The sequence below is a fragment of the Pseudophryne corroboree genome, chromosome 7, assembly GCF_028390025.1.
Source record: "Pseudophryne corroboree isolate aPseCor3 chromosome 7, aPseCor3.hap2, whole genome shotgun sequence".
NCBI lineage: Eukaryota > Metazoa > Chordata > Amphibia > Anura > Myobatrachidae > Pseudophryne > Pseudophryne corroboree.
The window spans coordinates 500,882,047-500,905,920 of NC_086450.1; the positions used below are offsets into that span (position 1 = coordinate 500,882,047).

General features: G+C 49.2%; 1 protein-coding gene across 4 annotated transcripts in view; it reads left to right on the forward strand.

The window, feature by feature from the left end:
- TAOK2 (TAO kinase 2) overlaps nucleotides 1-23,874 on the forward strand; it is a 127,610-nt gene that overhangs the window by 83,797 nt on the left and 19,939 nt on the right. For 2 of the 4 annotated variants that reach the window (XM_063935265.1, XM_063935264.1), the window contains 3 exons: nucleotides 15,052-15,180; nucleotides 15,534-15,737; nucleotides 15,879-17,475. In XM_063935265.1, coding sequence (XP_063791335.1) covers nucleotides 15,052-15,180; nucleotides 15,534-15,737; nucleotides 15,879-17,243 — 1,698 coding nt within the window. In that variant the 3' untranslated portion in view covers nucleotides 17,244-17,475. Of the gene's footprint in view, nucleotides 1-15,051; nucleotides 15,181-15,533; nucleotides 15,738-15,878; nucleotides 17,476-23,874 lie in introns of those variants that run through there. The other 2 variants (XM_063935266.1, XM_063935267.1) reach the window with 1 other exon arrangement.

Here is a 23,874-nt window from a genome sequence, read left to right on the forward strand (position 1 = left end):
GTGAAAATGTCAAGAGATCATTACGTGAGTGGACATCTGTTAGACAGAGGATCTCACCCGTCAGGATTTGGATCCTGAAAACTGGACATTAAATCCAGAGGTGTTTCATATGGGAGTCCACAGAAGGGGGTTACCCTCAAGTATACATGATGGCATCTCGCCACAATTACAAAAGCTCAGTATGTGTACAAAACAGATCACAAGGGCAGTGGCGGTGGAGTCTCTCACATTCATGTGGTCATTCAGCATCGTGTATCTGGCTCCACCAGTTTCAGCTGCTCTCTCCGTTGTCAAAACGGCTCATAAGACAGTTTGTCACAGTCATACTGGTGGTAGCTCATGGGTTTCGGAGAAGTTGCTTCTCGAATGTTCAAGGAATACTTGCACACGATCTTGACCCGCTCATAATACGTCCAACCTGTTACATCAGGGAACGTTAGTTTACCCATAGTTACCTATGTACCTATTATCTATGTACCGCAGCTGCGGTTGACGGGAGGAGGGTGCAGACCGCCCTCTTAAGAAATTGAGCATTACAGTATCGGTTATACTAACCAGGTTACGAAATAGTAAGCCGTTTAAGGCAGCTAATTTTTACAAAATTTCGTGTGCTTACATAGGGTGTAAACCTCGGAAGTTTCCAACATCATCCTTCAAGTAACCCGTATTCTGTTAAACAGGGTGGGATGGAAAACTGCGTTGATCTGCACGAAGAGTGCAGGTATCTGTGTGGTAAACTTAATTTCAAAGACGTTTGCCTCTATTGGCGTCTGTACACATCTTTATACAAGGTGTCATCAAAGTTCACACTCTATTTATCCCACCTACAGCGCCAGGCGACTTGAAGTTGGGTTCAGATTTCTTACAGTTTTCATATTTTGAACCCTTTCAACAAATGGGAATTAAGTTTCTCACTTTGGAAAACAATTTTCTTATAGCCTTGGCTTCAGCAAGGGTTTTGTTTTCATATTTGGGTGCCTTGTATTCCAAGCCACCGTATTTGAGTTTTCTCATGACAAAGCAGATCTTCGGACGAATCACGCTTTCGTATTCTTCACATCAATATACCAATAGGGGTTCCTGTGTGGACAGCACATTCTAGAATTCTGAATGTGGTACACGCATTACGCGTTTATATATGTCCCGAACGTCAACAGTACGTGATATGCATACGTTGTTTGTTCTCTATGATACTGCCAACTGGGGTTAGCCAGTTTCTTAGCAGACATTATCCAGTTGGGTAATAATAATGACTACAAGTCAGGTTTACTTTAAGGCTAAGTTACAATCGCCTACGTCAGTAATAGCTCATCCCACAGGTTCTGTGGGAATGTCAGACCCAGTGGGTCGTGGAGTGTCTAAAACGCGGCTATATAGCCTTCATGTGCACCATGTTGGTGCACGTTTACACGTTATAAATGGTGGCGCCATCAGCATCTAGCTTTCGGCTGCCTACTGTTACAAGTATCAAACAGCTCTCCCGCCCACGAGGGAAGCTTTGGTACGTCCCAAGAGTACTCCAGTGACCCCTAGTGGATGATAAAGAAAATAGGATTTTGGTACTTACCAGGTAAATCCTTTTCTTTGAATCCATAGGGGGCACTGGACGCCCACCCAGAGCAGTTTTACCTGGGTTGTTTTAAGCTCAAGGGAGCTTAGGGTAACAAGTTTTACTTCATTGATATTAAGCTCAGAGGAGCTTATGGTAACACATTTTCACCGATTGGTTCAAATTTATAAAGTTCTATCGGTTATGGTGTCAACTGTTTAGTTGACAGTAAGGTTATGGGTCAACATTGTTGTTGTCCGTTATGTTATAGGTATTCTCCATTGTCAACCTCTCTATATCGTTCCTGTTCGCTCAGTAAAAAAACACTGAGGTCGTACACTGAGGTACTCGGGGATATGGAGGGGGGGGAGGGTCCTAAATTTAAATATTCAGTGCCCTTGTTCGGCTACGCCCGTCCATATCCCCAAGAGTACTCCAGTGCCCCCTATGGATTCAAAGAAAAGGATTTACCTGGTAAGTACCAAAATCCTATTTTTCCAATATAACACAATCCTTCAGAGTTTGGGGCTAGCCACTTGTACGCCTTTCTCCCGCATATGAAATATGCGTCATCGGGGAGAACATAAGGGACGGAGAAGGACATGACCATGTTACAAACCTTCCAGGTGAAATCTCCTGACCCTAATTCTTCCATCTGCCTAATGCACGCATCAGTTTGTATGACATGTGCACAGTATCCTGGTGATACCTCTCCAACTCTAGCAATCCTATTTCCTAAGGTATATCGATACCGAAATGATTTTCCTCTACTGGCTATGTGGCGTACGAGCTCTGTATCTGTAGGCATTCTATCTGCTCTGTGTGAAAAGGTCATGGTAAGGTTGCTCCATGACACTTCCCAATTTCCCGGTTTTCTGGGATTGGAGATGTTAAAACATATGAGGGACCTATCCACATGGTATTGGTGGAGCTTCAAACTAGGAGGGCTGGAGATGTTAAACCTCCGGTCCACCGGTCTCCCACCACTTAGCTCAAGTACCTCCCCTAACGTTAAAGGAAATGGTACTAGCCCTGATTTACTGTGACCCTGAGGTACTTGAGAGCATACCCAACAATCTGTTTGGTTTAACACGTTACCCACTAAGGAGTGATAGTCACTCAATGGATGCCGGTCTATATGGATATTAAAACTAGATTGGCATTTCTTTATGCATCCATCTTCAACCAGATTATCACAGAGCCTACAGATACAATTTTCTTTTTGAACTAACATTCCTTCACAGTTGTTTACAAATAACATGGTTGTTAGATCGTGCCCGGTACTCGCCTTTGCTTGGTGATTGGGTTGCTATTGGAAATTTACACCTCCGTCTCAGTCATCAGGACCTTTCTGGATCCTTTCTCGACCTCACTGGTACTCTCACCGAAACAGACTGCTCTGGTCAACATCATGGTTAACGGGAAAATCCATATCACAGTCTCTTGGGGCAAGTCCATCTTACAGGAGGAGAAAAGAAGAAATTTGTAAAGGGGGTATAAGATAATCAGTTTGAGGGGGAGAGAACTCGTTACGATAATAAGTTCTCTCGTTTTGTTGTTCTTCTTGTTCTGCTGTCCTCTCCAAAGGTGCTGTCTCTCAGTCTTCAAAAATGATCATTCTGGTGACGCAATATTCCTTCCTAACCGACGATCTTTCTGTAAGGAGCAAAAATCTGGCATTACCATTGGTCCAACTGAGGGGTGACATAGCATCTTTAAATCATGGAAACATGAGTGAGAAGAGAGAGAAAATAAAAAAAACAAAAGAGATAGAGAACAATTCATGTGCATATATACATCACATAACTCGACAATAACCATCAATAAGAAAAGAGAAACAAAGCATTTTTAAACATTGTAAGAAAACATTGTTAGTATTAGAAAAACATTGTCAGACTTATTAGGCTGTCGTATCTACGTGTCTAATGGTCTCCTTGAGCAGTCCCTCCCCACCAGCACTTGCATTATTCCACTGTCTGTATCTGGCCAGAATACATTGTGGTGGATAGGTCATGCTGGGGTTTGGTAGACTTCTGCAAGGACCAAGCGAATATGCAATGTTTGAATTCTTACCAATAATCGTCAGAGATGGGGATAGAGAGAGAAAAGGGAAAAACATTTTTCACAAATACATTTACAACGTTTAACCTGGTCATTCCCGTGTCTTCAGTGAATGACCTCCCACTTCATTAACCGTTACCTCAGGCTTGCCTCCATTCCTAACAATCACCTTTCCTGCCTATGTGATTCTTGATTATAATGGTGTGTGTTGTAATTTTGCTCATTTCTTGGTCTAGGGGGTCTAACTTTATGTGGGCTGTTGCAGTTGTGGGCATAATGCCCTTCTCTCCTACAATGGTAACAAATCCTGGGCTTCCTCCAAGTGTCAGTGAAATGGGGTCTTGGCTGATTTGATGCCTCCTCAAACGCTCGGATGCTCATCATCATCAATCGTTTCCCCTGTGCTTCCCTGGCTCCTTGGTTTTTATGATTATGGTGTGGTCTTTCTCGTGATCTACAATCTCTTGCAATGTGTCCCTTTCTATGACAATGGTAACAGACTACCATATCTGGATTTCTCGCAGGGGTGTGGGGCTTTTGTTGGGGTGGTCTTGTGGTTTGGGCCTGTATTTTTGCTGCCATTAACTTATCTCTTTGTGACTCTCTGTATCTGGTGATATTCTGATCCTGATTGATGACGGCCTCTCTTAGTGCAGTCACCGAGATATCTCTCCAGTTTGGGTTGGTGGTCTGTACCCTTGTTTTTAATTCATCTTTTAAACCATTCATTAATACCTTAACCGCTATTCTTCTATGTTGTGCATTTGTCTTGATGTCCGTGATCCCAGTGTTTCCAGCCATTATTTGCAGTGCTCGATTGAAATAATTAGAAACATTTTCCCTTTCGTTTTGTCTTATGGAGAAAATTTCATTCCACTTGACAGCAGCTGGGAAATATATTCCTAACTGTCGGTTAATCTGCCTAATACATTCCTGATTGTGTTCCTCCGTACAAGGTACCTCTGTGTTTAATTTACAATCAGCAATGAACTTTTCAGGGTCAACCCTGGAGGGCAAACATGCCCTCAGCACTGTCCGCCACTCTTTGTTGGTGGGTTCTGTGGCGTTTCCTAGTTCTTTTATAAACCTTTGACATTTGGCTAGATTTTTCCTAGGATCAGGAAATTCTGACACAATTGATCTCAATTCGGTCCGGGACAAGAGACAGCGCATTGCACTGTCCTTGACGGGAATGATTCCCTGATCGTCAGTCTTCCCATTGAGGACTGAGATCACCCTGGCCAGATTGAGCTCAGTTCCATCATCTTGTGTTGGCCTTACAATATGGGGTACATCTGTTTGTGCGTGATATGAAACATTGTACGTACCTGTGGACACGACCTCACCTGACCCTCCGTTAGGGGGTTCGATTATTGCCTTTACCCATTTGGTCGTGTCCACCTGGATGGCTTCTGTGATGGTTGTTGGAAGAGGTGCTGACATCGTTCTGGGCTCACTGTCTTGTTTGTATTCCTGAGGGAGGTTTGACATGGGGTGCAACTGGCACAGGTTAATAGTTGTACATTCAACAGTATTACAATAATCATTGTTACATTTATTACACTTATTCTTATAATCTATTTCTCTATCGTCCTAAGTGGATGCTGGGGTTCCTGAAAGGACCATGGGGAATAGCGGCTCCGCAGGAGACAGGGCACAAAAAAGTAAAGCTTTACTAGGTCAGGTGGTGTGCACTGGCTCCTCCCCCTATGACCCCCCTCCAGACTCCAGTTAGATTTTGTGCCCGAACGAGAAGGGTGCAATCTAGGTGGCTCTCCTAAAGAGCTGCTTAGAGAAAGTTTAGTTTAGGTTTTTTTTCTTTACAGTGAGTCCTGCTGGCAACAGGATCACTGCAACGTGGGACTTAGGGGGAAAGTAGTAAACTCACCTGCATGCAGAGTGGATTTGCTGCTTGGCTACTGGACACCATTAGCTCCAGAGGGATCGAACACAGGCCCAGCCGTGGAGTCCGGTCCCGGAGCCGCGCCGCCGACCCCCTTGCAGATGCTGAAGCGTGAAGAGGTCCGGAAACCGGCGGCTGAAGACTCCTCAGTCTTCATAAGGTAGCGCACAGCACTGCAGCTGTGCGCCATTTTCCTCTCAGCACACTTCACTGGGCAGTCACTGAGGGTGCAGAGCGCTGGGGGGGGGCGCTCTGAGAGGCAAATATAAACCTTATACAAGGCTAAAAATACCTCACATATAGCCCATAGGGGCTATATGGAGATATTTAACCCCTGCCTGACTGGAAAAATAGCGGGAGAAGAACCCGCCGAAAAAGGGGCGGGGCCTATCTCCTCAGCACACGGCGCCATTTTCTGTCACAGCTCCGCTGGTCAGAACGGCTCCCAGGTCTCTCCCCTGCACTGCACTACAGAAACAGGGTAAAACAGAGAGGGGGGGCACATTAATGGCTATATATATATATATTAAAGCAGCTATAAGGGAGCACTTAATATAAGGATATCCCTTGTATATATAGCGCTTTGTGGTGTGTGCTGGCAGACTCTCCCTCTGTCTCCCCAAAAGGGCTAGTGGGTCCTGTCTTCATTAGAGCATTCCCTGTGAGTTTGCGGTGTGTGTCGGTACGTGGTGTCGACATGTATGAGGACGATATTGGTGTGGAGGCGGAGCAATTGCCAAATATGCAGATGTCACCCCCCAGGGGGTCGACACCAGAATGGATGCCTTTATTTGTGGAATTACGTGATGGTTTATCTTCCCTTAAACAGTCAGTTGAGGACATGAGGCGGCCGGACAATCAATTAATGCCTGTCCAGGCGCCTCAAACACCGTCAGGGGCTGTAAAACGCCCTTTGCCTCAGTCGGTCGACACAGACCCAGACACGGGCACTGATTCCAGTGACGACGGTAGAAATTCAAACGTATTTTCCAGTAGGGCCACACGTTATATGATTTTGGCAATGAAGGAGACGTTACATTTAGCTGATACTACAGATACCGTAAAACAGGGTATTATGTATGGTGTGAAAAAACTACAAACAGTTTTTCCTGAATCAGAAGAATTAAATGACGTGTGTGATGAAGCGTGGGTTGCTCCTGATAAAAAGTTGATAATTTCAAAAAAGTTATTGGCATTATACCCTTTCCCGCCAGAGGTTAGGGCGCGCTGGGAAACACCCCCTAAGGTGGACAAGGCGCTCACACGCTTATCCAAACAAGTGGCGTTACCCTCTCCTGAGACGGCCGCACTTAAGGATCCATCAGATAGAAAGATGGAAGTTATTCAAAAGAATATATACACACATGCAGGTGTTATACTACGACCAGCTATAGCAACTGCCTGGATGTGCAGTGCTGGAGTAGTTTGGTCAGAATCCCTGATTGAAAATATTGATACCCTAGATAGGGACAATGTTTTACTGTCGTTAGAACAAATAAAGGATGCATTTATCTATATGCGTGATGCACAGAGGGATATTTGCACACTGGCATCTCGGGTGAGTGCTATGTCCATTTCAGCCAGAAGAGCCTTATGGACACGACAGTGGACAGGCGATGCGGATTCAAAACGTCACATGGAGGTTTTGCCGTATAAAGGGGAGGAGTTATTTGGAGTTGGTCTATCAGACTTGGTGGCCACGGCTACTGCCGGGAAATCCACTTTTTTACCTCAAGTCACTCCCCAACAGAGAAAGGCACCGACCTTTCAACCGCAGCCTTTTCGCTCCTACAAAAATAAGAGAGCAAAGGGCTTGTCGTACCTGCCACGAGGCAGAGGAAGAGGGAAGAGACACCAACAGGCAGCTCCTTCCCAGGAACAGAAGCCCTCCCCGGCTCCTGCAAAAACCTCAGCATGACGCTGGGGCCTCTCAAGCGGACTCGGGGACAGTGGGGGGCCGTCTCAAAAATTACAGCGCGCAGTGGGCTCACTCGCAGGTAGACCCCTGGATCCTGCAGATAATATCTCAGGGGTACAGGTTGGAATTAGAGACGGATCCTCCTCATCGTTTCCTGAAGTCTGCCTTACCAACCGTCTCTTCCGAAAGGGAGAGGGTGTTGGAAGCCATTCACAAGCTGTACGCTCAGCAGGTGATAGTCAAAGTACCCCTATTACAACAAGGAAAGGGGTATTATTCCACTCTATTTGTGGTACCGAAGCCGGATGGCTCGGTAAGGCCTATTCTAAATCTGAAGTCCTTGAACCTCTACATAAAAAAGTTCAAGTTCAAGATGGAGTCACTCAGAGCAGTGATAGCGAACCTGGAAGAAGGGGACTTTATGGTATCCTTGGACATCAAGGATGCGTATCTACACGTTCCGATTTACCCCGCACACCAGGGGTACCTCAGGTTCATTGTTCAAAACTGTCACTATCAGTTTCAGACGCTGCCGTTCGGATTGTCCACGGCGCCTCGGGTCTTTACCAAGGTAATGGCCGAGATGATGATTCTTCTTCGAAGAAAAGGCGTATTAGTTATCCCATACTTGGACGATCTCCTAATAAGGGCAAGGTCCAGAGAACAGCTGGAGACAGCTTTAGCACTATCTCAAGAGGTGCTAAGACAACACGGGTGGATTCTGAATATTCCAAAATCCCATTTAATCCCGACAACTCGTCTGCTGTTCCTAGGAATGATTCTGGACACGGTTCAGAAAAAGGTTTTCCTTCCAGAGGAAAAAGCCAAGGAGTTATCCGATCTGGTCAGGAACCTCCTAAAACCAGGAAAAGTGTCAGTACATCAATGCACAAGAGTCCTGGGAAAAATGGTGGCTTCTTACGAAGCAATTCCATTCGGCAGATTCCATGCAAGAATATTCCAAAGGGATCTGTTGGACAAATGGTCAGGGTCGCATCTGCAGATGCACCTGCGAATAACCCTGTCACCAAAGACAAGGGTGTCACTTCTGTGGTGGTTGCAGAAGGCTCACCTATTAGAAGGCCGCAGATTCGGCATTCAGGATTGGATCCTGGTGACCACGGACGCCAGCCTGAGAGGCTGGGGAGCAGTCACACAAGGAAGAAACTTCCAGGGAGTGTGGTCGAGCCTGGAAAAGTCTCTTCACATAAACATTCTGGAACTAAGAGCAATCTACAATGCTCTAAGCCAGGCGGAACTTCTCCTGCAAGGAAAGCCGGTGTTGATTCAGTCGGACAACATCACGGCGGTCGCCCATGTAAACAGGCAGGGCGGCACAAGAAGCAGGAGTGCAATGGCAGAAGCTGCCAAGATTCTTCGCTGGGAGGAGAATCACGTGATAGCACTGTCAGCAGTGTTCATCCCGGGCGTGGACAACTGGGAAGCAGACTTCCTCAGCAGACACGATCTTCATCCGGGAGAGTGGGGTCTACATCCAGAAGTCTTCAACATGTTAATAGACCGTTGGGAAAGACCAATTGTAGACATGATGGCGTCTCGCCTCAACAAGAAACTGGACAAATATTGCGCCAGGTCAAGAGATCCACAGGCAATAGCTGTGGACGCACTGGTAACTCCTTGGGTGTACCAGTCAGTGTATGTGTTTCCTCCTCTGCCGCTCATACCAAAGGTATTGAAGATCATACGGCAAAGAAGAGTAAGAACAATACTAGTGGTTCCGGATTGGCCGAGAAGGACTTGGTATCCGGAACTTCAAGAGATGCTCACGGACGAACCGTGGCCTCTACCTCTGAGAAGGGACCTGCTACAGCAGGGTCCCTGTCTTTTTCAAGACTTACCGCGGCTGCGTTTGACGGCATGGCGGTTGAACGCCAGATCCTAAAAGGGAAAGGCATTCCAGAAGAAGTCATTCCTACCTTGATTAAGGCACGGAAGGAAGTCACCGTGAAACATTATCACCGCATTTGGCGAAAATATGTAGCGTGGTGCGAGGATCGGAGGGTTCCGACGGAGGAATTCCAACTGGGTCGTTTCCTACATTTCCTGCAATCAGGATTATCTATGGGTCTCAAATTGGGATCCATTAAGGTTCAAATTTCGGCCCTGTCAATATTCTTCCAAAAAGAATTGGCCTCTGTCCCTGAGGTCCAGACTTTTGTCAAGGGAGTACTGCATATACAGCCTCCTGTGGTGCCTCCGGTGGCACCGTGGGATCTAAATGTAGTTTTAGATTTCCTCAAATCCCATTGGTTTGAACCATTGAAAAAGGTGGATTTGAAATATCTCACATTGAAAGTGACTATGTTACTAGCCCTGGCCTCTGCCAGGAGAGTATCTGAATTGGCGGCTTTATCTTATAAAAGTCCTTATCTAATCTTCCATTCGGATAGGGCAGAACTGCGGACTCGTCCGCATTTTCTCCCTAAAGTGGTATCAGCATTTCATCTGAACCAACCTATTGTGGTGCCTGCGGCCACTAGCGACTTGGAGGACTCCAAGTTGTTGGACGTTGTCAGAGCCTTAAAAATATACATTGCAAGGACGGCTGGAGTCAGAAAATCTGACTCGCTGTTTATATTGTATGCACCCAACAAGTTGGGCGCACCTGCTTCTAAGCAGTCGATTGCTCGTTGGATTTGTAACACAATTCAACTTGCACATTCTGTGGCAGGCCTGCCACAGCCTAAAACTGTAAAAGCCCACTCCACAAGGAAGGTGGGCTCATCTTGGGCGGCTGCCCGAGGGGTCTCGGCATTACAACTCTGCCGAGCAGCTACGTGGTCGGGGGAGAACACGTTTGTAAAATTTTACAAATTTGATACCCTGGCAAAGGAGGACCTGGAGTTCTCTCATTCGGTGCTGCAGAGTCATCCGCACTCTCCCGCCCGTTTGGGAGCTTTGGTATAATCCCCATGGTCCTTTCAGGAACCCCAGCATCCACTTAGGACGATAGAGAAAATAAGAATTTACTTACCGATAATTCTATTTCTCGGAGTCCGTAGTGGATGCTGGGCGCCCATCCCAAGTGCGGATTATCTGCAATACTTGTACATAGTTATTGTTAACTAATTCGGGTTATTGTTAAGGAGCCATCTTTAAGAGGCCCTTTCTGTTGTCATACTGTTAACTGGGTTTAGATCACAAGTTGTACGGTGTGATTGGTGTGGCTGGTATGAGTCTTACCCGGGATTCAAAATGCCTCCCTTATTGTGTATGCTCGTCCGGGCACAGTACCTAACTGGAGTCTGGAGGGGGGTCATAGGGGGAGGAGCCAGTGCACACCACCTGACCTAGTAAAGCTTTACTTTTTTGTGCCCTGTCTCCTGCGGAGCCGCTATTCCCCATGGTCCTTTCAGGAACCCCAGCATCCACTACGGACTCCGAGAAATAGAATTATCGGTAAGTAAATTCTTATTATTACAGTTGCTAAGAGCGTTTTTATTGTTCCACCCTTGTGCTTTTCTCTCCGCAATCAACTCCTCTCCCGATGCCATGTCTCTCCTCTCAAGATAAGAGTCAGAAAAGTCAATAGACTCTCTTTGTAATTCACTTTCCTGTTGCCATAACTGTAAATATTCATAATGTTTATTTTGTCTCTTCGTTAGTTAAACGAGACTTATCCTCCTCCTTAAATTTTGTAACACCTCTGGACTGAAGCTACCTATTCTTGGGAACTTGTCCCTGTCTTGTACAGTCATTCTTTGCCATTCATCACATAAAACCTCTGTGTGACTACCGTATTTTTCACACATAATGTATCTTGCCGACCCAATTGGTCGGTCCTCCGAATCAACCTGAACCTGGGTTGATCGCCCCCTACCGGAACAAATGGCCCCCATAATCTGTAGGCGTTGCTTATTCCTCCTTGGATCTTTTATCTCAAGGTTTTCAGCGAACCCTTACAAACAAACCAAGATGTCCTTGGGCAGGCCGGCGGTGGTGGTTTATCAAGTACCCCACTTACTTCTCGCCCACGTTGGCCTATGCCGCAATCACTGTAAACCAGAGCTGTGGTACCCAACCCAGGGCCCCTGTGAACCTTTAGTTTACTGGAACATATGAGGGTTACCCGCAGGACACTTACTCTTTCCAGTAAAGTTGGGGTTGTTAGATAGTTCCTGAGTGACCAGCGAACTTCCCTTCCAAAAATAAAAAATTACACAAATCACGTCAGAATGTACAGATAGCGTTTGTGACCACTTTACTCTAATGGTATTAGGTCAGATTACTAACTACTGCACACAATAACGTGCGGTCCAATCGTTCAGTATACGAGCACTACTTGTCATGTACTGAAAGATCAATGGAATCGATGTTTTCGGCTGCGATTCCTTCAACCAGAGCTTGTATGGCCTATATGGGTTCTGCACCAACACCCCAGGCGTTGTGCCACTGGACTTTTATAGCGGACCTTTTACCTTACGACCTCCTGGTCTTGTTCCTTATGACCTCCTGGTCTTGTTACCTTATGGTCCGCTATACTCTAATGCTCAAATATTATTTAACCAGAGATGCCTCCCTGGCCACCGTATATGTCACTTACACGTATGTTCCTTAACGAGTACCCGACTTTCCTTTTGGTTCCACCTTAAAGTTATATAAACTTTTGTATACAAAACACACTCACTCAACACATGTACACTTTGTTTCTATATCTATTTCTGCGCAGAAATTGTCTTCAGGCCAAGAGTGTTACCAATTAGGAGCAGGATCTGTTAAACTAAATTTCAGATTTTTCCAAAAATAGATTTGCGTTATTTACCGCGTCGCGTTATCTACCGCTGTGCGTTACTTATCGCTTTTGCGCTAATTATCGCTTTGCGCTAATTATCGCTTTGCGCTAATTCAACTTTTCGTGACTTGGGCTACGTGGGCGTAACCAGACGCTACGTTGCGTAGTGAACGCTGCGTGCGTCTGCCTTTTGGATTGCGTACGCTAGTCTTTGTTAGCGACACGTGTACGCAATGCAAAGGATCCACCGTAACACAATATATTTATTTATCAATGTAGATGATCCCTGATCATCTACCGCAATCCACACTGACTGCCTTGTATCTCAGACAAACCGTGTGTTTGTTCTATACTTTAACTATTACCTCTTACTATTAAATAACAGCAAATCTCCTTTTAGCCCTTTCTATCAACTATAAAATTTGGCAAACAGGAATAGTGATATACGAAAAAATGAAATAGAAATGCAGATATATGCGTGCGTACGCAAGACAAAAGAAAAATAAACAGTTTTAAAAGACACAAGCGTTTTGTTCTTACTTCCGGTTACCGGATTCCTTCAGCACTCTTTACCTAAGCGAAGCAGACGCTTATCCCGTCAGCAACTGCGAGACAACCTCCCACCCTTTTGCTGGGGGATAACGTCTGCTGATCTACCTAGTGCAGATATGAGAAGTATAGGACGAGCCTCCAATTGACAATGCTAAATTCCTTTGTCGTATAAACAACCCTTATGAAGCTAAGAACACTGTACGCTGTTTACTTAAGAAGTACCGTAATGGTACGCTATCTGCGTAGCGATCGCTCAGCCGTAGGCGAGACGCTCAAGCGTCACGTTCGCTCACGGCCCAGTGATCACAGGACACGTTATTGGTTATGTCTAGGGGAATGATTCGCTGTAGCGTAGCGTACGCTCGAGACCACGAGGAGGTCACCAGCGGTGCAGGCGCTCACAGCACAATACCTTTATATTTAAACCTTTTAACAATGTAATGCGCTATATATCTTAATGTGAATACAGGGTGTAAGTGCAACCTTGTGTAACCTGACTAACTACAAAGCTGATTGAACGTCACCGACGCTCAAGTGAACACTTAACACTATAGAAAATACACAGATACTTGTTTAGGGTTCCAAAGCCTATTATCTGTATTATGTCTAATATACTTGTAAAAGGGGATAACAGTACATATGATACACTACAATATAACAGAGACTTCCTAACCACAGAACTAAACAATAAATACAAAAAGACAATACTACACTGACCTAAATGCAATACAATACAATACTACTATGAAGTATTTAAGAGAAAAGAGGAGAGAGATAGAGAGAGAGAGAGAGAGAGATTGGCTCGCAGAAAGACAATGATTATGGAGAGAACTTACGCACAAAGGGTATGATCGCCAGCGCCTCGATATCCAGCTCCCGATTATCAGCAGATAACCGTTGATGAGAGAGTGAGAGCTGGATGTGGTCGGCCTGCCTATTTATGCTCCACACACAATGCAATCTCCTGGTCCTACAATCCCATTGTCCATTGGCCGAAGGAATTCGGCCCTGCATCATAACAAAAGGTCATAGGGTGATTCATACAGGTGGGCTGTGACGATTTCCAACAGCTCAGGTGGGTGGGAAACTGGGTTTCCCGCCGCATACCTGAGTATGTGCAAATCATAGAAATGGACATAAACTTCTTATGTCCATAACTATTCGCACGAGCGATTAATACGCTCCAAACCAACACCGGAATATTGCTAATTAAATACTCTTCCGATGGGTACCAAACACTGCAGTATGATTCCTGTTAAACCCTTCGTACGATGCAAAGAGGGATTCCTCTGCTCTGGGACATTATACTTTAACCAAACTTACAGAAACTATCAAAGGGATCATGATCTATAAACTACATTAATTGTGAACATTTGTAACTAATGAGTCGCACGCTACGATCACATAAACTCTACCGTAAATGCGCATACTGCGCGTGCGAGTGCACGCTATTGCGGGTATGCGCTTCCACGGGAGAGCGTACGCATGCGCAGCACGGACCAGTGTGCGGTGCAAATATGGCAGTGTGCACTAAGACATTTTTCTGACTTTGACAGTAGGAAAGAGGGGTGCACTAAGCACAGATAGAGAGCAGGAAGGTAGTGCATGGTATGGACACTGGTGGAGGATGGACAAGCGTGAAGGTAGGAAAGGGGCGCACTAAGCTCAGATAGAGAGCAGGAAGGTAGTGCATGGTACGGACACTGGTGGAGATGGACAAGCATGAAGGTAGGAAAGAGGGGTGCACTAAGCACAGATAGAGAGCAGGAAGGTAGTGCATGGTATGGACACTGGTGGAGGATGAACAAGCATGAAGGTAGGAAAGGGGCGCACTAAGCTCAGATAGAGAGCAGGAAGGTAGTGCATGGTACGGACACTGGTGGAGATGGACAAGCATGAAGGTAGGAAAGAGGGGTGCACTAAGCACAGATAGAGAGCAGGAAGGTAATGCATGGTATGGACACTGGTGGAGGATGGACAAGCGTGAAGGTAGGAAAGGGGCGCACTAAGCACAGATAGAGAGCAGGAAGGTAGTGCATGGTATGGACACTGGTGGAGGATGGACAAGCATGAAGGTAGGAAAGAGGGGCGCACTAAGCACAGATAGAGAGCAGGAAGGTAGTGCATGGTACGGACACTGGTGGAGGATGGACAAGCGTGAAGGTAGGAAAGAGGGGCGCACTAAGCACAGATAGAGAGCAGGAAGGTAGTGCATGGCACGGACACTGGTGGAGGACACGTTTTTAGTTGCGGCAAATGGATAATGTAATAATCACACACAGATGTTGATAGTGGACATATTTTGTGTTTCCCAGGGTAAGGCAGCCATGACTGAGGAGAAGAAGTTTCAGCAGCACATTTTGGGCCAGCAGAAGAAGGAGCTCACTAACCTGCTGGAGAGCCAGAAGCGTCAGTACAAGATCCGCAAGGAGCAGCTGAAGGAGGTGGGTGTCCATGATCTGGCTTATTGTGGCATTAGTCGTACAGCCATATACAGCAATGGGGGCAGCCCAGGTGGCCAAGCTTCCACAGACATTGTCTCAGGCTCTAATGCCATTCTGGGACTGCAGTAAGGTATTCTAATCCATGGTGTGTGCAACTTGTGTCTAATTTATCAGACGGGTTGTGGTGTTTGTGAGAATAGGCAGCACGGGCTCCGGAGAGCTGCCACATGGGGTGGACACTCACATAGAGCAGAGATGGGCAAAAGTATGCCACTAGCTGTAGCAGCTACGGGGCAGCATGGGTTTCCTAGGTCTCAGGTTTACGTAACCTGCTTGTTGCGTTGTACCCACAGGAGCTGCAGGAGAACCAGAGCACCCCGAAACGGGAGAAGCAGGAATGGCTGCTCCGTCAGAAGGAGAGCATGCAGCATTACCAGGCGGAGGAGGAGGCCAATCTGCTGCGCCGCCAGCGCCAGTACTTCGAGCTCCAGTGTCGGCAGTATAAGCGCAAAATGCTCCTGGCACGTCACAACCTGGACCAGGACCTTCTCAGAGAGGTCAGTGAGGTTTCCGCTGTCAGGTCTAGTTATTAGGTTGGAAGCTGTGTATTGCACAGATGTGAGGGTGGGTGAGGAGCAGTGGTATATAGAGGCATCTTACTGGGTATAATGCAGCAATGCCCTCCTCTTCTCTCCCAGGAGCTGAACAAGAAGCAGACGCAGAGAGACTTGGAATGCGCCATGCTGCTGCGGCAACACGAATGCACCCAGGAGCTGGAGTTCCGTCACCTGCAGCTGTTGCAGCACACGCGCAGTGAACTCATCCGCCTGCAGCACCAGACTGAGCTGGGCAACCAGTTGGAGTATAACAAGCGCCGGGAGCAGGAGCTTCGGCAGAAACACGCCGCTGAGGTCCGGCAGCAGCCCAAGAGCCTGAAAGTAAGGCCTGGGGAGGAGGAGGAGGAGGATGAGGAGGGGGGAGAGGGAGGCACTTTCAGCCTCTGCAGCTCTGAGGATGAGGAGGAAGCAGCAGATTTGGGGTTATCTGCACAGCGCACTGAGGCAGACGGCTGTCCAGACTCTGATGTTCCTTATTTCGAGTTGACGTCTTCGTGGGCGCTGGAGCCGGAAGTTCCTCTCCGCCCGGCGCCCGCGCAGGCTTCTACGTCATTACCAAGCCATGCCCTCTGTGCCGTACTCACTCTGCTGGCAGCTTCCCGACCCTCCTGCCCCTGGTCTCTGCTTCCACTGCTGCTGGCCGTCCTTACCCTCTGGCGGCCAGGACCCCTTCTAGATTCCGCTCTGGTGGCCCTAGAAACCCTAGGGGCCAGTCTGCTCTGCGGATACATATTGCTATGTTGGGTGTTTGCTTTGAGCCGAGCGTCCTTCATGTTACTGGCCCAGGGCTGGGGGGCAGCGGCTGTGCTGGCGATGAGTTACCGGCTTCGGTTGTATTATGTGCCGGTGCTGGCGATAGCAGTTGGGGTATTCACTTCTCCCGGGGTATTTCTTTCTATCTTTTTGGCAGCTGGCTCCCTGGGACAGCCTGCCGGCCAGTGGCTCAAAGGTTGGCCAAAACGGGCGCGCAGGTTGTGGCTTAGAGCACTGTTGCGATTGCCCAGTCCGCTTTTCAGAGTCCTACAGCGCTGCGGGGCAGCGGGAGAGGGGGGGCTCTTCTACCTTTTCCCAAAGACATACAAGGGTGGCTACCGCAGCCGTATACCTGTACTTGCTAGCAGGTCCTCTGCAGGGGTCCGCAGCAGGGCCTGGTGGTGGAGGCGCCTCCTCCGATCTCCCTCGCATCTGGCAAAAATGCTAAATGATAGCCTGGCAAGGGGGGTACGGAGACTCTGCACAGTGCTGCCCCCGGTGGCTCTCCAGTGTATGGAGAGGCTGAGACTGTTGAGAGAGGAACGACCTAGCCGCATTCCAAGGCTGATGAGCCAAGAGCAGAGACGAAGGCTATCTGCAAAGCGTAGGGAGCAGCGGGGACCACTTACAGGGAGGCCTGCGGGCAGAGCCAGCGCAGCCAGGCGTACCAGTCCTCTAGTCCCATGGAGGTGAGGGTCACTCTGTCCAAATCCTAATGTGCCTTATTGCATGGCGTGAGGGCAGCTCAGGAGAGAGCGAATCGCTACATGGAAGTGGGGCCCTCCAGTGCTGCTTGTTTTCTAATGCCTCAGGGGTGCCACCTAGTGGCCATCAGGCAAATTGATGAATGTGACCAGTGTGTTGCACTACTTCGTAATTCATGTTGTACACCGATGTATTAGCACTGCCACCAAATTAGTCTATGCATTATACGTCAGGACTATATTTTGCACATGGTTCTATTTTTACTGAAATATATGGCCAAACGTGGTGGTGCAGCTGCCGCGGTTACCCGTATAGTTTGCGCTTTTTTCGCTATGCTGTATGAGAGTAGGCGCATTACTGCAGGCCGTAGCGGAGACTTTGCCGCAGTCCACTGAGTACATGCAGCAGGTGAGATGTGGCTGCTGTGCAGGGCTCTCGTAGAGGCCCAGTGGAGCTGCACACACTGATTTCAGAGTATTGGAGCAATATGTTGTCATTTTGGAGCTCTGAAATTGGTAACTAGACACGGACCCACATGTACAATCATCGGTAGTTTCCATTTAAATGCAAGCCTGCACCGATATGGGCTGGCCTTATAATTAGGGGGGTGTCCTTTCCATGTAACAGGTTTTGTTGGGACTGAAATAGGAGATGAAACCACTAGGGGGCGCTTTTGAAGGGGTTTGTTTTGTTTTGTTTCTTTTTATGTTGTTGTTGGGCTCGTGCTGGTCTCTGTGGCAGGGGAGAGGTTACATGCCATATTCCCGTCTCTGTCCATCCCTTCAGTCAGTACTATAAGATCAGCCAGGGGTAGTGGGTCAGGTGTTTCTGCAGTAGCAGTGGCTTGTAGTCATTATACCATCATGCAGCAAGACAGTGACACCACTGGCCACTGTGTGTATTACAACAGCTTGTTGGCAAATGCAGGTGGGTACGCTCAGACTTGCAGAGAATAAACCCCTGGGCGTTATATGGAACAGAACGCAGGTGGTCAACCTGTGACCCTGTGTGTAATACTGCAAGCTGGTACTTGTAGTTACACACTACCTATAAAGGTGTAACTGGTCTAAATCAGGATTGAATATGTTTCACAATTGCTTCGTAAAGCGCCTGAAGTGGCGATCGTGCACTGTATTGTTTACAGCAGACTGGCCCCTCTGTATTGAACCTTGTGACTTCATCTGTCAAAAGTCTGTGGTTGGTGCTCCCAGGGATAACTAGTGGCTTCTTTGTGTATTACACCCCATTACTTTGTGGCGCTTGTGGTAGTGCTACTAGTGACACACAGTGGCTGCAGTGTGTATTACACTGCACAGGGTAATGGAATGTATCAGAAGGTAGTGCTAGTGGGGACACACAGTGGCTGCTGTCTGTATTACACCCCATTACTCTGCAGTTTATCAGAAGGTAGTGCTAGTGGGGACACACAGTGGCTGCTGTCTGTATTACACCCTGTTACTCTGTGCAGTGTATCAGAAGGTAGTGCTAGTGAGGACACACAGTGGCTGCTGTCTGTATTACACCCTGTTACTCTGTGCAGTGTATCAGAAGGTAGTGCTAGTGGGGACACACAGTGGCTGCTGTCTGTATTACACCCCATTACTCTGTGCAGTGTATCAGAAGGTAGTGCTAGTGAGGACACACAGTGGCTGCTGTCTGTATTACACCCCATTACTCTGCAGTTTATCAGAAGGTAGTGCTAGTGAGGACACACACTGGCTGCTGTCTGTATTACACCCCATTACTCTGCAGTTTATCAGAAGGTAGTGCTAGTGGGGACACACAGTGGCTGCTGTCTGTATTACACCCTATTACTCTGCAGTTTATCAGAAGGTAGTGCTAGTGGGGACACACAGTGGCTGCTGTCTGTATTACACCCTGTTACTCTGTGCAGTGTATCAGAAGGTAGTGCTAGTGAGGACACACAGTGGCTGCTGTCTGTATTACACCCTGTTACTCTGTGCAGTGTATCAGAAGGTAGTGCTAGTGAGGACACACAGTGGCTGCTGTCTGTATTACACCCCATTACTCTGCAGTTTATCAGAAGGTAGTGCTAGTGGGGACACACAGTGGCTGCTGTCTGTATTACACCCTGTTACTCTGTGCAGTGTATCAGAAGGTAGTGCTAGTGAGGACACACAGTGGCTGCTGTCTGTATTACACCCCATTACTCTGCAGTTTATCATAAGGTAGTGCTAGTGGGGACACACAGTGGCTGCTGTCTGTATTACACCCTGTTACTCTGTGCAGTGTATCAGAAGGTAGTGCTAGTGGGGACACACAGTGGCTGCTGTCTGTATTACACCCCATTACTCTGTGCAGTGTATCAGAAGGTAGTGCTAGTGAGGACACACACTGGCTGCTGTCTGTATTACACCCCATTACTCTGCAGTTTATCAGAAGGTAGTGCTAGTGGGGACACACAGTGGCTGCTGTCTGTATTACACCCTATTACTCTGCAGTTTATCAGAAGGTAGTGCTAGTGGGGACACAGTATCTGCTGTCTGTATTACACCCCGTTACTCTGCAGTGTATCTGAAGGTAGTGCTAGTGGGGGGACACAGTGGCTGCTGTCTGTATTACACCCTGTTACTCTGTGCAGTGTATCGGAAAGTAGTGCTAGTGGGGACACACAGTGGCTGCAGTGTGTATCACACCCCATTACTCTGTGCAGTGTATCAGAAGGTAGTGCTGGTGAGGAGACACAGTGGCTGCAGTGTGTATTACGCCCCTTTACTCTGTGCAGTGTATCTGTAGGTAGTGCTGGTGGGGACACACAGTGGCTGCTGTCTGTATTACAACTCTTGGCTTTATCAGTGTTCCAGATTAGGTGTTTATATGAAGGTTGGTCGCTGTCAACTGTGTTAACTCTTTGAGCCGTTTCCCTTTCAGCCCATTAACCCTTTCTGTGCCCGAGAGACCAGCCTCCCCCAAAACACAAACTGTGAGCAAAGATATTTGGGGGGAAAAGAAAAAGAAAAAAAACAGAACAAAACAAAACACCCTTTTTGTGGTTTTTCACCCTTTTTATTTTGATCTTAAGTTTCCAGTTTCATTTTTTATTTATTTTAGCCCCACCCCTTTGCACATTGTAAAAACTGCTGACATTTCTGTGTTTTTTTTTATTTTATTTTAATCAACACAATATATATATTTAAAGTTTAACCCCTTTGCTGCTGTGAGGCGAGCCAGTAGAGGCAGCAAAGGGGTTAAATCTATTTATTTGATTCCTAAATATATATATATTTCTCCATTTTTATTTTTTGTTCTATCTCCCAGTGTAAATGAGTCTTTTATGTTCCTTTTGTGTGTTTTGTTTTTGTTGTGTTTTTTTTTTTTTTGTAATAAACATGTTACTGGAACTTAAACTCATCCAGTTTGTGTCATTTCTTTCCATCGGGAACCATTTGTCTGGGGTGCGGGAAGGTAGGGGATTCTGGTTGTCCCCTGATAGAAGGCTGTCTCTAGGGAGCGGAGAAATGGTTAATGGAAGGATGCTCTGCAGGGACAGGGAATAATACATGGATCACTAATACCTAATATTACAGGTGGGATACTGGGACTCCGAGTACACTGTGTAATGCAGCCTGTTCTCTCTGAACACTGGGAGGTGGAGACACAAATGAAGGGTGCTTGTAGTGACCAATTTTTATAGATTAGGTATTATGCTAAATATTTCGTGTATCGTATATCAGATAAGCCAACTACCAAAGTCACATTGCACATGTCTGCACTTTATGCCCTGCAGCCTCTGTGTGTGTGTGTCTGTCCTGTCTGCACACCACTGCAGCTCTGTGTGTCTCCCGCCCCCTGCACACCACTGCAGCTCTGTGTGTCTCCCGCCCCCTGTGCAGCACTGCAGCTCTGTGTGTCTCCCGCCCCCTGTGCAGCACTGCAGCCTCTGTGTCACCTGCCCCCTGCGCAGTTCTGCAGCCTGTCTGTCCCACACCCCTGCGCAGTTCTGCAGCCTCTGTCTGCCCCGCCCCCCTGCGCAGTTCTGCAGCCTCTGTCTGCCCCGCCCCCCCTGCGCAGTTCTTCAGCCTGTCTGCCCCGCCCCCCCTGGGCAGTTCTGCAGCCTCTGTCTGCCCCACCCCCCCTGCGCAGTTCTGCAGCCTCTGTCTGCCCCACCCCCCCTGCGCAGTTCTGCAGCCTCTGTCTGCCCCACTCCCCCTGCGCATTTCTGCAGCCTCTGTCTGTCCCGCTCCCCCTGCGCAGTTCTGCAGCCCTTGTTTGTCCCGCTCACCCTGCGCAGTTCTGCAGCCTGTCTGTCCCGCCCCCCCTGCGCAGTTCTGCAGCCTGTCTGTCCCGCCCCCCCTGCGCAGTTCTGCAGCCTCTGTCTGTTCCGCCCCCCCTGCGCAGTTCTGCAGCCTCTGTCTGTCCCGCCCCCCCTGCGCAGTTCTGCAGCCTCTGTCCCGACCCCCCTGCGCAGTTCTGCAGCCTCTGTCCAGCCCCCTGTGCAGTTATGCAGCCTCTCTCTCCCACCCTCTGCGCAGTATTGCAGCCTGTCTCTCCCGCTCCCTGCGCAGTTCTGCAGCCTCCGTCTGTTCCGCTCCCTGCGCAGTTCTGCAGCCTCCGTCTGTTCCGCCCCCTGCGCAGTACCTCAACCTCTGTGTCTCCCGCCCCCTGCGCAGTACTGCAGCCTGTCTCTCCCTCCCTCTGCGCAGTACTGCAGCCTATCTCTCCCTCCCTCTGCGCAGTACTGCAGCCTCTCTCCCTCCCTCTGCGCAGTACTGCAGCCTGTCTCTCCCTCCCTCTGCGCAGTACTGCAGCCTATCTCTCCCTCCCTCTGCGCAGTACTGCAGCCTCTCTCCCTCCCTCTGCGCAGTACTGCAGCCTGTCTCTCCCTCCCTCTGCGCAGTACTGCAGCCTCTGTCTCTCCCACTCCATGTGCAGTTCTGCAGCCTCTGTGTTCCGCCCCCTGCGCAGTACCTCAGCCTCTGTGTCTCCCGCCCCTTGTGCAGTACCGCAGCCACTGAATGTCTGTTCCACCCCCTGCACAGTACTGCAGCCTATGTGTCTCTCCCACCCACTGCGCAGTTCTGCAGCCTCTGTGTCCCACCCCCTGCGCAGTACTGCAGCCTCTGAATGTCTGTCCCACCCCCTGCACAGTACTGCAGCCTGTTTCCCGCCCCCTGCACAGTACTGCAGCCTCTGTGTCTGTCCCGCCCCCCTGCGCAGTACTGCAGCCTGTCTCTCCTGCCCCGTGCGCAATACTGCAGACTCTGAATGTTCCACCCCCTGCGCAGTACCGCAGCCTCTGTGTCTGTCTAGCCCCCAGCGCAGTACCGCAGCCTCTGTGTCTGTCTAGCCCCCAGCGCAGTACCGCAGCCTCTGTGTCTGTCCAGCCCCCTGCGCAGTACCGCAGCCTCTGTGTCTGTCCCGCTCCCTGCGCAGTACTGCAGCCTCTTAATATCTGTCCCGGCCCCTGCGCAGTACTGAAGTCTCTGTGTCTGTCTCGGCCCCTGTGCAGTACTGCAGTCTGTGTTTGTTCAGCCCCCTGCGCAATACCGCAGTCTGTCCAGCCCCCTGCGCAGTACCGCAGTCTGTGTCTGTCCAGCCCCCTGCGCAATACCGCAGCCTCTGTCTGTCCAGCCCCCTGCGCAGTACCGCAGCCTCTGTCCAGCCCCCAGCGCAGTACCGCAGCCTCTGTGTCTGTCCAGCCCCCTGCGCGGTACCGCAGCCTCTGTGTCTGTCTAGTTCCCTGCGCGGTACCGCAGCCTCTGTGTCTGTCCAGCCCCCTGCGCAGTACCGCAGCCTATGTGTCTGTCCAGCCCCCTGCGCAGTACTGCAGCCTCTGTCCAGCCCCCAGCGCAGTACCGCAGCATCTGTGTCTGTCCAGCCCCATGCGCGGTACCGCAGCCTCTGTGTCTGTCTAGTTCCCTGCGCAGTACCGCAGCCTCTGTGTCTGTCCATCCCCCTGCGCAGTACCGCAGCCTCTGAATATCTGTCCAGCCCCCTGCGCAGTACTGCAGCCTCTGTCCAGCCCCCAGCGCAGTACCCCAGCCTCTGTGTCTGTCCAGCCCCCTGCGCAGTACCGCAGCCTCTGTGTCTGTCCAGCCCCCTGCGCAGTACCGCAGCCTCTGTCTGTCCAGCCCCCAGCGCAGTACCGCAGCCTCTGTGTCTCTCCCGCTCCCTGCGCAGTACTGCAGCCTCTGAATAACTGTCCCGGCCCCTGCGCAGTACTGAAGTCTCTGTGTCTGTCCCGGCCCCTGTGCAGTACTGCAGTCTGTCTAGCCCCCTGCGCAGTACCGCAGCCTCTGTCCAGCCCCCAGCGCAGTACCGCAGCCTCTGTGTCTGTCCAGCCCCCAGCGCAGTACCGCAGCCTCTGTGTCTGTCCAGCCCCCAGCGCAGTACCGCAGCCTCTGTGTCTGTCCAGCCCCCTGTGCACTACCGCAGCCTCTGTGTCTGTCCAGCCCCCTGTGCACTACCGCAGCCTCTGTGTCTGTCCAGCCCCCTGTGCAGTACCGCAGCCTCTGAATGTTTGTCCTAACCCCTGCACAGCACTGCAGCCTCTGTGTCTGTTCCACCCCCTGCACAGTACCGCAGCCTGTCTCTTCCGCCCCCTGCACAGTACTGCGGCCTCTGTGTCTGTCCCACTCCCTGCACAGTACCGCAGCCT